Source organism: Lygodium microphyllum, chromosome 29 (assembly GCF_053477565.2).
Source record: "Lygodium microphyllum isolate KBCC chromosome 29, Lygodium_microphyllum_v1.1.10, whole genome shotgun sequence".
Classification (NCBI taxonomy): Eukaryota; Viridiplantae; Streptophyta; class Polypodiopsida; order Schizaeales; family Lygodiaceae; genus Lygodium; species Lygodium microphyllum.
Window position 1 is genome coordinate 101,997,498 of NC_141163.1, and position 13,793 is coordinate 102,011,290.

The following is a 13,793-nucleotide window of genomic DNA, read 5'->3' on the forward strand; positions in this document are numbered from 1 at the left end:
TGCATAACCGATCCAAAAAGTGACCATAAACGGTTCTTAAGTTGATAAAAAACTGAATTGAAACCGATCAGAAATTCTGTCTCAAAATTGAGCCAAAATTCATGCTAAATTGATCATAAGTTGATGCAAAAGTATAGTTCGAGTGCGCAGGTGAAACTCATACTCATCTGCATACATCTCACAGTGACTAGTACAATACGTAGTGATCTCATGGCAAACATACTGTCAGTGCAGTACCTTGGATACATGTTGAATACATCCGAGATTCACTACATACGAGAGCTGTCCATAACTGGAGGAGGGGAAGTGCTATCTCCCCCTTGAGCATCAAGCAATACTCAGGACCCTTGCTTTGCTGAACCTAATGGAGCCTGAACTAAAGTCGGCTCTAATTGAAAGGCATCTAGGTAAAGCTGCAACAACTGAGGATGGTCTGCCAAGTCATCCATTTGGCATCCATTGGTGAATAATTCTGAAATTTCACCAATTATCTCCTGGAAAGTTTACCTTTGATCTTTCTTTCCTTATGTGCCAAAATCTGCTCAGGTACCAAAATCTCATCTAGCTCCTCAACCTCAGGCTGAATTTCAGTAGACATATCCTCTGGGACATCACCATGAAAAGGCCTCAACAAACTGATATGAAAGGTATTATGTATTCACCAATGTAGATGTAATTTTAGTCGATATGCCACATCGTTGATCTTCTCCAACATCTGGAAGGGCCCATAGTATCTCATACTGAACTTCGGATATAATCTTTCTATTCCTTTCATCCTTTTTAGCCTTGCCTTTTCAAAACACAGCAATACTTAATCACCCTTTGCAAACTGCAAAGCACGTCTGTGGCGATCAGCGGCCCTCTTTTACTTTTCTTGCGATCTCTGAAGTGCATATTTTATCTTTGCAGATGCTACATCCAAGTTTTCCACATAACGATGAGCCTCAAAGATCTTATCCTTAGTCGGCAAAATAGGTGGTACCTTCTTGTCACCCTCAACCACTTCAAATGGAGCTTTGTCCGTAGACTATGCACTATGTTGTTGTAAGCAAACTCAACCAAGGGTAAATACTGCTCCCACTGTGTCTTGTGGTCTGAAACATAGCACCTCAAAAGATCTAACACTATAGAATTTGCTTCCTCAGACTGACCATCTGTCTGCAGATGGAAGGATGATGAGAATTTCAGCGTGGTATCCATATTTTCAAACAAGCCCTTCCAAAATAAATAGGTCATCCAGGGGCCTCAATCACTAATGATCGACTGTGGCATACTATGATACTTAAAGATGTGCTGCAAAAACAATCGTGCCATATGATCAACCTTTATTTTCTTTCTCACCGGAATGAAATGGGCTTGTTTGCTAAACCTGAAAATGATAGTACATATCCCATCATTTCCTATAGGTGTCTTAGGAAGCTAAAAAATAAAGTCCATTGCAATGCTGTGCCAAGGTCTATTTGGAATAGGTAAGGGCTGCTATAAACCAGGCATCTTTTGCCTATCATGCTTTACCTTCTGGCATACGATGCATGTCTTAAGAAATTGTTCTACATCATGCCTCAAAGCTAGCTAATAAAAGAAATGCTCCATTGCCTTGATCGTGGCATCAATACCTCAGTGTCTTGCATACGGAGGAACATGACTTTCAGTGATAACTCTAGGTCTTAACTGCTTTGTGACACATAGTCCTCCATGCATCATCAGAAATCCATCTCTTAGCACAAAGTATTCATGCCTTTGGCCATTGCAAAGCTGATCATAAACATTAGCAAAGTCCGAATCAGCAACATATTGCTGTTTCATAGCATCCAACTCAGTGTGAGAAACCATGCTGACGGTTGAAATTTGTGGCTTACGTGACTGTGCATCAGCCACAACATTCTTTTTACCATCAATATGTATAATCTGAAAATGTAACATAGAGAGAAAATTTGCCCATTTCATATGCTTCTCTGACAACTTTGTTTGCGTCAGAAAGTACCTTAAAGTTTGATGGTCTGTTTGCACTGTAAAATCAGCCCCTAACAAATAATGTTTCCACGTAGACACTGCATGAATTACAACCAAGAGCTCTTTCTCATAGACCTGCAAATTCTTTTCTGCATCGTGGAGAATTTGGCTCTCATAAGCCAAAACTCAGCTGTCTTGCATAAGAACAGTCCCATTGCTGTTACCACATGCATCACATTGAACTATGAATGACTTTCTTAGATCGGGCAACACAAGCACAAGATTTGAAGTCATCTTTTCCTTCAACTTTTCAAATGTTGAAATTTCCATTGTTGTCTATCTAAATGGCACATCCTTCTTCTGCAAGGCATTCAATGGAGATGCAATTTCAACAAACCCGCGTACATACTTCTTGTAGTAAGAGCATAAACACAAGAAGCTGCGGATCTCATGCACATTCCTCAAAGGTGGCCATGATCGTATTGCTTCAACCTTTGCAAGGTCGATGCAAATACCATTAGCCAATACAATATGGCCCAAAAAGTGGCTTTTATGCAAGAAGAATTTACTTTTCTTGTCATTGATAACCAGCCTATGGTCACGCAGTTCATTGAACACAATATCCAAGTGTTTTCTATGCTCTACCTCGTTCTTGGAATAGACAATCATGTCATCAAAGAAAGTGCCCACAAATCCTGTATGTGGCCTGAAGATACGATCCATCATCCGATTAAAAGTGGTAGGAGCATTCGTAGGTCCAAAAGGCATAACAAGAAACTCATGCAATCCAAAAGATGTTCTAAAAGCTGTCTTAGGCACATCTTCTGGTCTAATGCGTATCTGATGATACCCACTTTTCAAATCTATATGGCTAAATATAGCTGCCCCTTGCAATCTATCCATAATGTCATCGATCCGAGGGATCGGAAAGCGATTCTTTATTGTGATATTTTTTAGAGTATGATAATCAATGCACATACGCCATGAACCATTCTTTTTCTACACCAAAAGCACTGGAGAACAAAAAGGAGATGAGCTGGGCTGAATCAACCCTTTTTCTAATAGCTCATTTATCTAAGTCATAATCTCCTCCTGTTGGGCTGCACGAACTCTGTAGGGTGGCTTATTAGGTGGGCTACTTTCATGGATAAGATCTATGCCATGATCTTCTGGCCTTTTAGGCAGTAGCTGACCTGGAAGTGTTTGAGAGAAGCAATCAGCATACATTTGCAGAAATGACATGCGATTCTTCTATAACTTAGATATGTTTTCAACATTCTCACTCTCATCTTTATTCTTACTAAAAACCAAATACGTTGAAAGATGATTTTTCATTACTTTAGAAATGGCAGTTGTAGATACAACAAGGACAGATTTACTTTTCAACTTTACATCAAGTGTGAGTACCTTTCCCTTATGCTGAATAGTGATCTTTTTTTGCATGAGAATCAATCACTGCATGCATACGGTGACACCATGGCATACCAAGCAGTACATCACAATCCTCAAGTGGAGCAATGAAGAACTCTTCGCTGTCCACATATCCTTGTATGTGAAACCAAAGCTTTCCAATGAGCAGTGTGACGGGCTCCCTAAACGGGCGGCCATGTCAACAGAGATGAAGTTGGCTCATGCACCATTATCAAAGAAAATCAATGCATGTTGAACCCTAATTTTGCCCCATGCTCTGCACAACTTAGTAGCATCATCATTGTGCTAATCACTAATAACATTGAGCACCAATCCCATTGATGTTTTAGGCTTCTTTCCTTTAGAATCTCCCTAATTTTCTATTTTTCCAGCTTGCTGCCTATTGGGACAGTCCCTTGCAATGTGACTCTCCTGTTCACAAATAAAACATTTATTTGCAGCCATCAATTCCCTACGTTGTGTCAATGTTTTCGAGCCCTTTCTTTGTTGTTTTAGGCTCTTTTCAGGCTGATTTTTAGATCTGCCCCTTTTCTTAGCCTTATTCGGCTTCTCCCCACTCTCTAGGAAGCTAGAATCCTTCCCGCATAGCAAAGCATCGGCTGTAGCAGCAGTTTCTGTAAGTTGAGACATGCTAGATATGGTGGATTTAATGCAAAAATCCTTGATTCCTTTGGGCAGCCCACAAACATATTTTTCCACTTGCTCATGAAGGGGTACGGGGCGATAAGAAGTAATAGGCAGCAATGCATCCCAAAACTTCTTAATTATATTGCTCCAAATTCTTACATTCCTTAGCATCCAGCTTATTCCAAGCTGTCATGATGTCTACCTCAAAGGTACTTGTCAACCAATTCGATGCAAACATTTGCTTGAATTGTATCTACGTTGACGGTGCTCTACCTTGCATCAAAAGTGTGGACCACCACTGTAATGCATTCCCTTTCAAGAAAGTGACTGCCTTTTGAATCTTTGAGGACTCCGTGAAGTTCCCCCTTGAATAGGTTGCATCAAACTGTTGAATGAAAGTCAGAGCTTTCAGCCTATCTTGTACATCGTTGAAGGACTCAAACTTCACTCCTTTTCCACCCTCATCATAGTCGTTTGCTGCCCCTTTGGGTGTCAAGTTGTCATACACTGGCTGCTGCAAAAAGGGTGCATTTGCTGAATTTACATCAAAACCAACGCCAAACGGAGCATTTGCATGACCGATATTCATTCCTTGAGCCCCATATGCATTTGGGGGTGCAGATGCAGTACCAAATATGCTACTTTGTGCCCCAGGCATCAAGCCAATGCTGCCGTACATAGGGTTTTGCATTTTTCCAGCCATACCCAAATACATCGGGCCTTGCACTCCATGCATTGGTTGCTGCATACCATAGGGATTTGTGCCATACATTCCCGTATGCGGTCCTTGTCCAACCATAGCATGAAAAATCGTGCTTCCACCAAAATATCTTGGCTGTCCCATCATAGCATGCAGGCTTGGCTGCCATAAATCCATTGGATTGGCACTTCCGTGATGGCCTTGCATTTGCATTCCTTGCCCCGTAGGTACCAACTGTTTTATTTCATTAGCATCTTTGGGAGCTTCAAATGAAGGGTTTAGCATTATCTTCAGTGCATCTTGTTGTCCTGAAGGTGTAGAAGACGCCTTCTTCTTATTGCCTTTGCTGTCCTTCCTTGGAGCATTAAAAAATTGGGTAAATTGAGGATCCTTTGCCAATTTAGCAAAGAGATTTGCTGCTATCCACATCCGATTCTTGAACTGGTCATGTAAGCATGACCTCATAAAAACCCTTGGGGCCCACAGAAACCTCTTCAACATTATTATACCTTTAAATGGGAGTCAACCATTGCCGGATCCAAGGTATCACCGGTACCCTATCTCCCACTGTGATAAAGACTCCTTGTTATAACATTTATCTCAAACCCGTCATTGATCAATGCAATGAAAAAAAGTATGCACTTTTTGTGTGTCAACATCCAGCCAAGGAGCAAGACCCCCCTTGCATATAAACATCTGATCAAACGGAAGGTTACCAAAGGGTCAATGGAAACAAAGAGGCCTCGAATGGATCACTCTAGAAAACTCTAGCTGGGGATGGGTGAGCTAAGCCTCTAATCCAATTATGAGACAATAGCAAGGAACTATCAAAGGTGACATAAGCTACATAGAAACACCAGGGACTAGAGGCTAAGCGGCAGGGAATGGTGGCTCGATGACAAAGAAAAGGGTTAGCTGCATAAAAGAAAGGCCCAAAGAAGATCGGAAACCCTGAAGCAACTCCTCACGATCTTGGGAAGCCCTCTCTGGAACACAAAGGGTGAGGAAATCCATAGCCGCATCCCCCCTGTGAAAGGTATGGGAGGTACGAGGGAACCGCTAGAGGAGGTGGTGGGGATGGGATGAAACCTATGGAATAGATAATGCACAATTGGAAACAAGTGCAGTAAGAGAAAGCTGCCTTAGAGGGCCTTGTACAAAGGAAGGGGAATGGAGCATAGATACTAGATAGCCCCTTCTTTGACCAACCTGTCACAAAAGTGTCTCTTGTAGAAGAATCCTCAACAAAGATGGCTAGCTCGATGAAGACAACGCAGGTCTTGAGTTTGGGAAGGCCATGGGCTAAGAGGAGAGAGAAGCCCAAGTTAAGAATATATAGGGACTCAAAAATGGAGCTCGATGGATGGTCAGACAATAGAGGCAAGGTGCCAACACTATTGATAGGCACCGAAGAATCGTCACTAATAGTGACGATACTCTCAGACAGATAGAGAACCTGCAGCAAATCACCTCGAGGAGTCATAGGACTCGAGGCACCAGTAGCAATGAGCCCAGGCTATTATATGAAGAGACAGTTAAAGAAGGCTCCTCCACTTGATAAATGTGTAGAAACACAAACTCAGTGGAAATAGCGGGTGACGAAGTAGAGGTAGAGGAAGGCTCTGATGTAGATCCACCCTTTGCTCCCAGATGAAGATGTGGGTATATCCTCTAGCACTTCTCCTCGGGGTGCGTGGTCTTCTCACAATGAGGACACATGGGATATCTTCTACGCTTCCCCACAAAAGTTATCAGAGTCGAAAGATGACTCCAACTTCTCTTCTTTTTCTTCTACTCAGCTTGTCCTGTGCTTGTAGATAAACCACATAAGCACGGCCATGTGCACGGACTACGCAAGAATCTGGCTCACTGTGATGCGCATCTTCCTCAAGCACCAATGGGACTAGCTCCTCCCAAATGAGTCTCTTAGCTACGAGAAGTGAGAAGATTGGTGTGGAACACATCATATGTTGATGATGGAAGGTGTGAGAGAAGTGTCATAGCTAGGTCCTTCGAAGAAATGTCTATACCAAGGAATGAAAGCTCATCCTGAATCTCCTCCATCCTCTGGATGTGACCCCTCATCGTAAGGAAATTTGCGATAGAAGTTGTTGTAGCTTCAATTCAAGAGATAAGCGATGCCCAAATGTTTGGACTCGGAAGAGAGACATCAATCTCCTCCAAATCTCTGTAGCGGTGCAAAGATGTCAAACATGCACAAGCATAGAATCTGTACAACTCAAAAGGAGAGAAGAGCGGGCTTTGGCATTCAACTGATCCTATAAATCTACCGAATCTGTGGTCACATCATCATGAGGATCCACGATAGGTCAGGGTACAGGGATTGTAACAAAATCCAAAGGTCACAGTCATTGAGTAGGCACTCTGTGCAGCACGACCATAAAGGGTAGCTCGTCCCATCCAGCTTGTTGGATGCGGAGAGAGAGGGTAGGATTGGCACATGCGTAGGAGATACCATCAATACCAATGTGGGACTAGAAGCCTGGGAAGAATATAACGGGAGAGAGTGCTGCCATTGGAATAAAGGTGAATAATTAGAGTTGTCCTTGGGATAATCGGGGTCCATTAGGCAACAACGATACTGAAGAAGATTGATTGGGGCAAGGTAGGCAGGGACTAAGGGAGTATTCGATGTCAAAGGGAACACACAATGCCGAGCAAAGGAAGGGAGCAGTAAATGCATAGGAAAATAGGTCTTCAGTCTACAATCGCAGCCAAATTCAGGGGCTGGTAATGTACCAGAAGTGCTCGGAAATGGTGTACCTGCAATAAACACAAATGCGCCGTGCTGCTGGCCTAAAAATGAAGCCGCTTAGCACTGAAAAGAAGTTGCCCTGGTCAAAAAAATCCAGCCAATTTGAAACGTAGTAGAGAAAGGATGCTATCAAGCTCGCAAATATTCTGCCCAGCCTTAAAGGCTGCCGCCTAGCAGAAAGGAGGCTGCCTAGCAGCAAAACACAGATTCAGGGGGGTTGCTTGCAGAAAACACAAGGAATGTATGGTCTATTCCTGCAGCAAGTGTGTTGAGGGCTGCTTGCAAAAAAACGTAGGCAATATAGGGCCTGGTTCTGGAGCATTTGCGCTAGGGGCTGCCTACAGAAAACATAGGTTTGTTTTGGTGTTGCATAGCTAATAGAATGGCCACCCAGCCTGTTTGACACCACCTGGGTGCAGTAATGGTGCTGCCAAGCCTGGTAGAGGCCGCCTAGGAGCAAAACACAAATCTGCCTTGGTAAACGCAGCCCTAAAGAAAAGGGCTGGAAACAGGCTACCTTGCCCTATTTGACTCCAAATGCAATATTTGCAGCATGTGTAGAAGACGCCCAACAAGTTTCGTCACGGACAACACGCTCCTCTTCAAGATCTCCGGGTCCCATGTGTGGCTCTAATACCATGTGAGAGTGCGCAATAGAAAGAGGAAAGTGAACATTGAGAGGAGGAGACAAAGGGAGAACACAGGAGAGAGAAGGAACCATGTGATTGCAATGGCTGAAGGTACAAGGTTGCAGTAGTCAGCTCCAACATGCAGCTCTATGTGTCAGTGTGGGCACCGGATGGTAGTAGGGGAATGAGAGAATGAGCAAGGCTGGTTGATCACCAAGGATCAATGATGGATAATGAAAGTGGGAAGGCAAGTTGCCTATACATAGGTGCAAAAGAGGGAAAACCCTAAATGTGGTCAAACCTTTAAAAAAATAGCCAAAAGTGCACGAAAAGAAATACACCAATGTGTCCTCCATCTAAAGTGTCTAAAACACATAAAATGACAAACAATGTCAGAGCTCCTAATATCCTTGTTTGACTGAGACTGAGGCTCACAGGTAGGGGATGACCACACAAGACACACATGACTTCTAACAAAAGCATCAACCACCTGGTCTATGAAAGCCATATTGAGCTCAGACATGATTCGTTTTTCGCACTCTTTGCCTCACGGTTTTATCTGTTTGCGGTGTTGAAAAGATGACATCCCTGGTTGGTGCTTGACTCCCCTGGGCTGCACGGTCTGCTGTAGGTCACAGCCTGCTGTCTGCATACAGGTCTGCTGGAGTCTCTTTTTTGTGTGATAGACTGCGAAGATTCACTCATGGGTGGACTGTAAACCTGCACAAATGCCTGACCATGCAGGGGTCGTGAAGTTCTCTTTACCGACTGCAGAGCAGCGTACCTCTCTTAGAGGTCATGGTGGTCTTGGTCTGTGACCATGTCCTTGTGACTGCATGCACGTGACAGCAGGTCACATGTGCCTGTGACTGCACATGTGTGACAGCAGGTCTCGTGGACTCTGTGCTTATGCAGTATATAATCTGACTTGCCTTAGTGAAGCTCAGCTGGACAGTGTCTTTGCAGGGCTGGTTGTCTGTATCTCTACAGGCCTACAGGCCATGTCTGTCTGCTGAACAGGAGCCTGCAGGGTTGTGAAACAGCAGGGCAGTCAGAGGCGAAGTCCCTCAAGAGACTATCTCTCACTCCCTCCATTCTGCAGGCACAACAGGTGCACGCGACAGCAGATCAATGGTGCTGCAGATGCCCAGGTGCACGCGCTTTCAGGAATGAGGGCTGCAGGTCACAGGAAGGCAGCAGGCTCAGGCGCACAGGCAGCATCTTAGTGCCCCCCCCCCCCCCCCCCCCCCCCCTCTTCTCTCTCTCTCTCTCTCTCTCTCTCTCTCTCTCTCTCTCTCTCTCGTTTAGAGTAGTAGCTCACCTTTGGTAAAGACTCCTTACAGACTGTGATAACACAGATATTTTAATTTGAGCTTCAATGGTTCTCCATGCGAGAGGAAGTGGAAGCTAGGTTGGCATGAGGCTTTGCAAAACTTGGTGTGCTTGAGGGATGGTGCACCCATGTGTAGTTTCAAGAGCCATGGACCAAACTATGGCTTTTTGATACTTTGGTGACATTGACACTTCTCTATAGAGTATGAGATTTTGGGACCTAACTTGTACCACATGAGGAGAGAGCCACTTGCGAGTCAAAGGATAGAATGGACCAAGAGAGATTCCAACGACGGTTGGCAGCCCATGGAGAGGCCACTAGTTATGATAGCTTGTAGGATACCGAGTAAGTTGTCAACACCCCATGAGATCATCAAAGCTCGACTAAGTGCCACACCAATGGTCATAGAGGCTCTCTTCTAGGTGCTGACTTTCTGCCAATGACTATGGGTGCTCCCACAATAAAGATTGCCTCACTTGGCACATGGGTCCTTCAGGCAGTTAGTGGTAGAGGGTGATAGCCATTTTTGGTATGTGTGACTTTTTTTGAGCTCACATGGGATGAGGATTGATCCCTCCATTTGGATATAGCCGTGATTGCCTCTAGTTGGAGCTTAACCATCTTGAAATGAATTGAGTGATTAGGATGGATATTATGAGATAGGACTTGGGTGAGTCCCCCATAGAAACTAGGTACGAGGATGATTCTCTATCAAATACTCCTTACACCTCTTAGAGGGTGCTTTTATCACACAATGAGCCTATGTAGACACCATAGTCACAAGTGATGGCCATTTTTGGACTTGAAGATTGGAGAGACGGTAGCTTCTTTCCATCCACGTCCCATTCCATGTGACTATATAGTCACAAGTGACGGACATTCCTCCCCATCCCCTGTTCCTCGTTCCCGTCCCATTTTGTGACATGCACTTGTCACATGGCCTTAGATATGCTATTGGCCGGACCTGCTCCTCCTCATATTAGCTGAGGACAGAGATAGGGGGATATGAGGGCATCACAATGGAGGATCACATCTGCCATATATGTGGGATAGAAACAGAGATTGAGGATCACTACATGCCACTGCACTGTATAGTACAAGATTAGGGGATGTCTTTTCGAGACAGCTTTGGTCCATTACAGTGGATCATGGGGTGTTGAGGATCAGAAATGCCTTGTCAGGCCATTCTCACAAGGAGTTACCTTGGTGCAAATTGAAACTTTGTGCTAGACAAGATGCCAATGACCTACGGAGATGACCCCGTTGCCTTCAGTCTCCGACTCTCCAGATCCAAGCCATCATCACCTGCCATAGGAGGCATCCACCTAGACGCACAAGCCTTGATGACTGGGAGCAGTGGAGGAAGCACCCCATGGCAGATCTGCTTTACACTGTAGTGGCAACTTGATTGCAACACTTTCCAGGAGTAGGCTTAGCTAGAACTACTTGTCAGACTGAGTCATATCTACTGAGTAGACATGATCTGATTTTATTTAGCTTTGACTCCATTTTATCTAGTACTTCATTATGGGACATCATGTCACTTCTACTACATTCACAGGTCTATATGTCACTTTGGGTTTTTGCAGATGTTAACATACCTTTCTCTCTCTCTCTCTCTCTCTCTCTCTTTTTTCGTAAATCTCTCTCTCTCTCTCTCTCTCTCGCTTGCTCGCTCGCTCGCTAGCACTCTCTTTTGGGGCGGCTCCCCCCAAGCATATGCATGCTCATAGTATTTGTTTTCTGTGTAAATAACTACACACCCACACTTCAGCACATGTGATGGTCTGCCCTGTTGTTGATCTATGCTACATGAGTATGGAAACTTCATGCAATCCCATTTAAGTCAAACCCTTAACGCACCATAACTGCAAATGTGACCTTGGAATTAAGAAAAACTTTTTCATGGACCTCTACAGGTTCACATATAGAACTACATGAACAAATGAGTGCCAAAGCAGACAAGAAGGGGGGAACAAATTTTAATGTCTCATCTAATACCCGTGGAAACTGATGTATGGCTCAAACATTTGTTACATTATGAAGGACCTATTCTAAGATCTCCTGTGTTGCTTTAAACAAACTTTCTTATCTGGTTGGTTTTTCTTTTGAAACTTTGATTCTGTCAACATGCATTTTTCTACCAAGTGAATTATTTTTACTTTAAACAGACTGTTAGCTCACGAACGTATTTATATTTACGTGCCTTAGAGACATTCTGTTGCATTGCTGCATCTTGTGGCTTGCAGAGGATGCAGATGGGTTTTGGTTTTGCACTAGCACAGAGTAAAGTCAAGTCCAAGATTATCTTTTTTAATTGTTGTACAGGTTCCATTAAACATGGAGCCATCTTGCACCATTCTCGGTACACCAGGGATTGTTCGGCACACAATCTTGAATGATAGACGACATGTCTTGACAAAGGTTAGTGTTTGTTTTGATTTTGTCTAGTCAAAATTTGCAACTCTCAGCAATTCAGCTCGCTTTCTAATATCTGCATCACTTTTCCTTAGGATGCTGCCGGTTATGTGAAACTGTGGGAAATTACACGGGGAGCAGTGATTGCTGACTACGGCAAGGTAAAACAACTTGATTCTTACTTGCTTTGACTTTCTCTTTTAACATTTCTACTTTTTTGTTGGCAGTTTAGGCCTATACTGATATTTTGGCTGCAGCATAATGAGACTAAGGATTTGAACTGGAAATTGGCTGTTACTCACAGTTAAGTGAGGATCAGTATATCTTTATTTTAATCAAAGCTGTAACACTGCTTGGACATTCAATTTGTCAGGTCTCCTTCGAAGATAAGGAGAAAGACTTATTTGAGATGGTATTGTGCAATTTTTCTTGAGTTTACTTGAAGAGATGCCTTACTTAAAGCTGCAGATAGATTTCTTAAATTGGATTTAAACTTGCATTATAGGTCAGCGTGTCTGCGTGGTTCACAATGGACACAAGATTGGGGAGCATTTCTGTCCACTTAGATACTCCTCAATGCTTTTCAGCAGAGATGTATGCTGTAGACCTGCAGGTTCCAGGTGCATCAGAAGAACTAAAGGTAAAGTGGAACAGAAAAATTTTGAGATCATATTAAGAGAACTTGGCAATTGATATTTCTAAATTTAACTCAAATATTCCAAATTAAATAGATTTAGCCAGGAATCACTAGCATGGAATGACGCTCTGTCTTGAACTTTAATTTTATGATTTGAAAGCACATTCTTTACAAATGAAGAGATTGTTATGAGTTCTGTTTCAAATTTTTGCAGTTCCATATGCTTCTTGCTTAGGCTCAATCTTGACATACTTTCCAATTTGAGGTTTTCCCTGGGCTGTTTTATAAATCTTGTTGAAGTGTGCAAGTTTTCACTCCAAGTTGTTTGAGGAGATCGTTATGTGGCATAAGATGCTATACAGGCTGATTTGTCATAGTTTGTGCATTGTTGAACCTGCCTGTGTGACTTTCACTGGCTGCAAATGTTGTGGGCTGTTTCTTGGGGCTGAACTGAGAAGCACAAGTAGTGTAAATTGTTGCAACAGTTGCTTGAAGTTCAGATTTACAGTTGTAACTTGTGAATGATAGTGACCTTCAAGGAGGCTATGGCTGCTGTTGTCAATAGGCGATTTTTGAATCTGTTATGACTGTTAGCCAACTGGTAATTGCCTTGACTGCAAATATATTTGTCAGACTTACGTATAGCTTAGGCATGCCACATGTGGGTGTAGGAGCTACATTTGGATCTAGTAATCAATGAAGTGGGCATCGGTTGGAATCTGGACCAGATACTGTTTCTTGCATCTCTGCGAAGGAACTTGGAGCAATGTTCTTTCCAACCTCCAGACCCAAGCTACATCATCTCTTTCTATACCTGCGTATCAAAGAAATGCTTAGGTCATTTGCCATCTGCAAACTGCAGATTGTCTCCTCCGTATCAGGTGGATTGGATTTTACCTAGTTACAATGTTTTTCTATTTTTCTTCATATACTCTCAGTTGTGGATTCTGCCCCATGTCCAGGTACAGTCGTGGCTGTTTTTTTCATGTTGACTTTGCAATTTAAGTCAGCTTTTTGACAATTGAGTTCAATGCTTTGCTTTGAACAAACGAACCTTTCCTTTATTGGTATTGTTTATCAGGCATCAATAGAGAGAATGTAATAAGCGGTTGTGTACAGAAGGGTCTAGAATAATTCAACACTTTATAGCTCCATCAACCTGGTACTTGACATTCCATGTCTTCTTCTGTGGAAGGCCTGTTCTGAAATCCCATTTCACTGTCTGGCATCTCAAACACATGGATGGAGCATATCTCAAATTTGGTGCATATTCCCTTGTAGAAGAGTGG

At 43.2% G+C, this 13,793-nt stretch overlaps 1 protein-coding gene across 1 annotated transcript in view; it reads left to right on the forward strand.

The window, feature by feature from the left end:
* LRS1 (Transducin/WD40 repeat-like superfamily protein) overlaps positions 1–13,793 on the forward strand; it is a 56,205-nt gene that overhangs the window by 22,615 nt on the left and 19,797 nt on the right. Inside the window, exons 11-14 of the mRNA XM_087671272.1 lie at positions 11,778–11,873; positions 11,963–12,028; positions 12,241–12,279; positions 12,373–12,507. Of these exons, the coding sequence (XP_087527398.1) occupies positions 11,778–11,873; positions 11,963–12,028; positions 12,241–12,279; positions 12,373–12,507 (336 nt within the window). The remainder of the gene's footprint in view (positions 1–11,777; positions 11,874–11,962; positions 12,029–12,240; positions 12,280–12,372; positions 12,508–13,793) is intronic.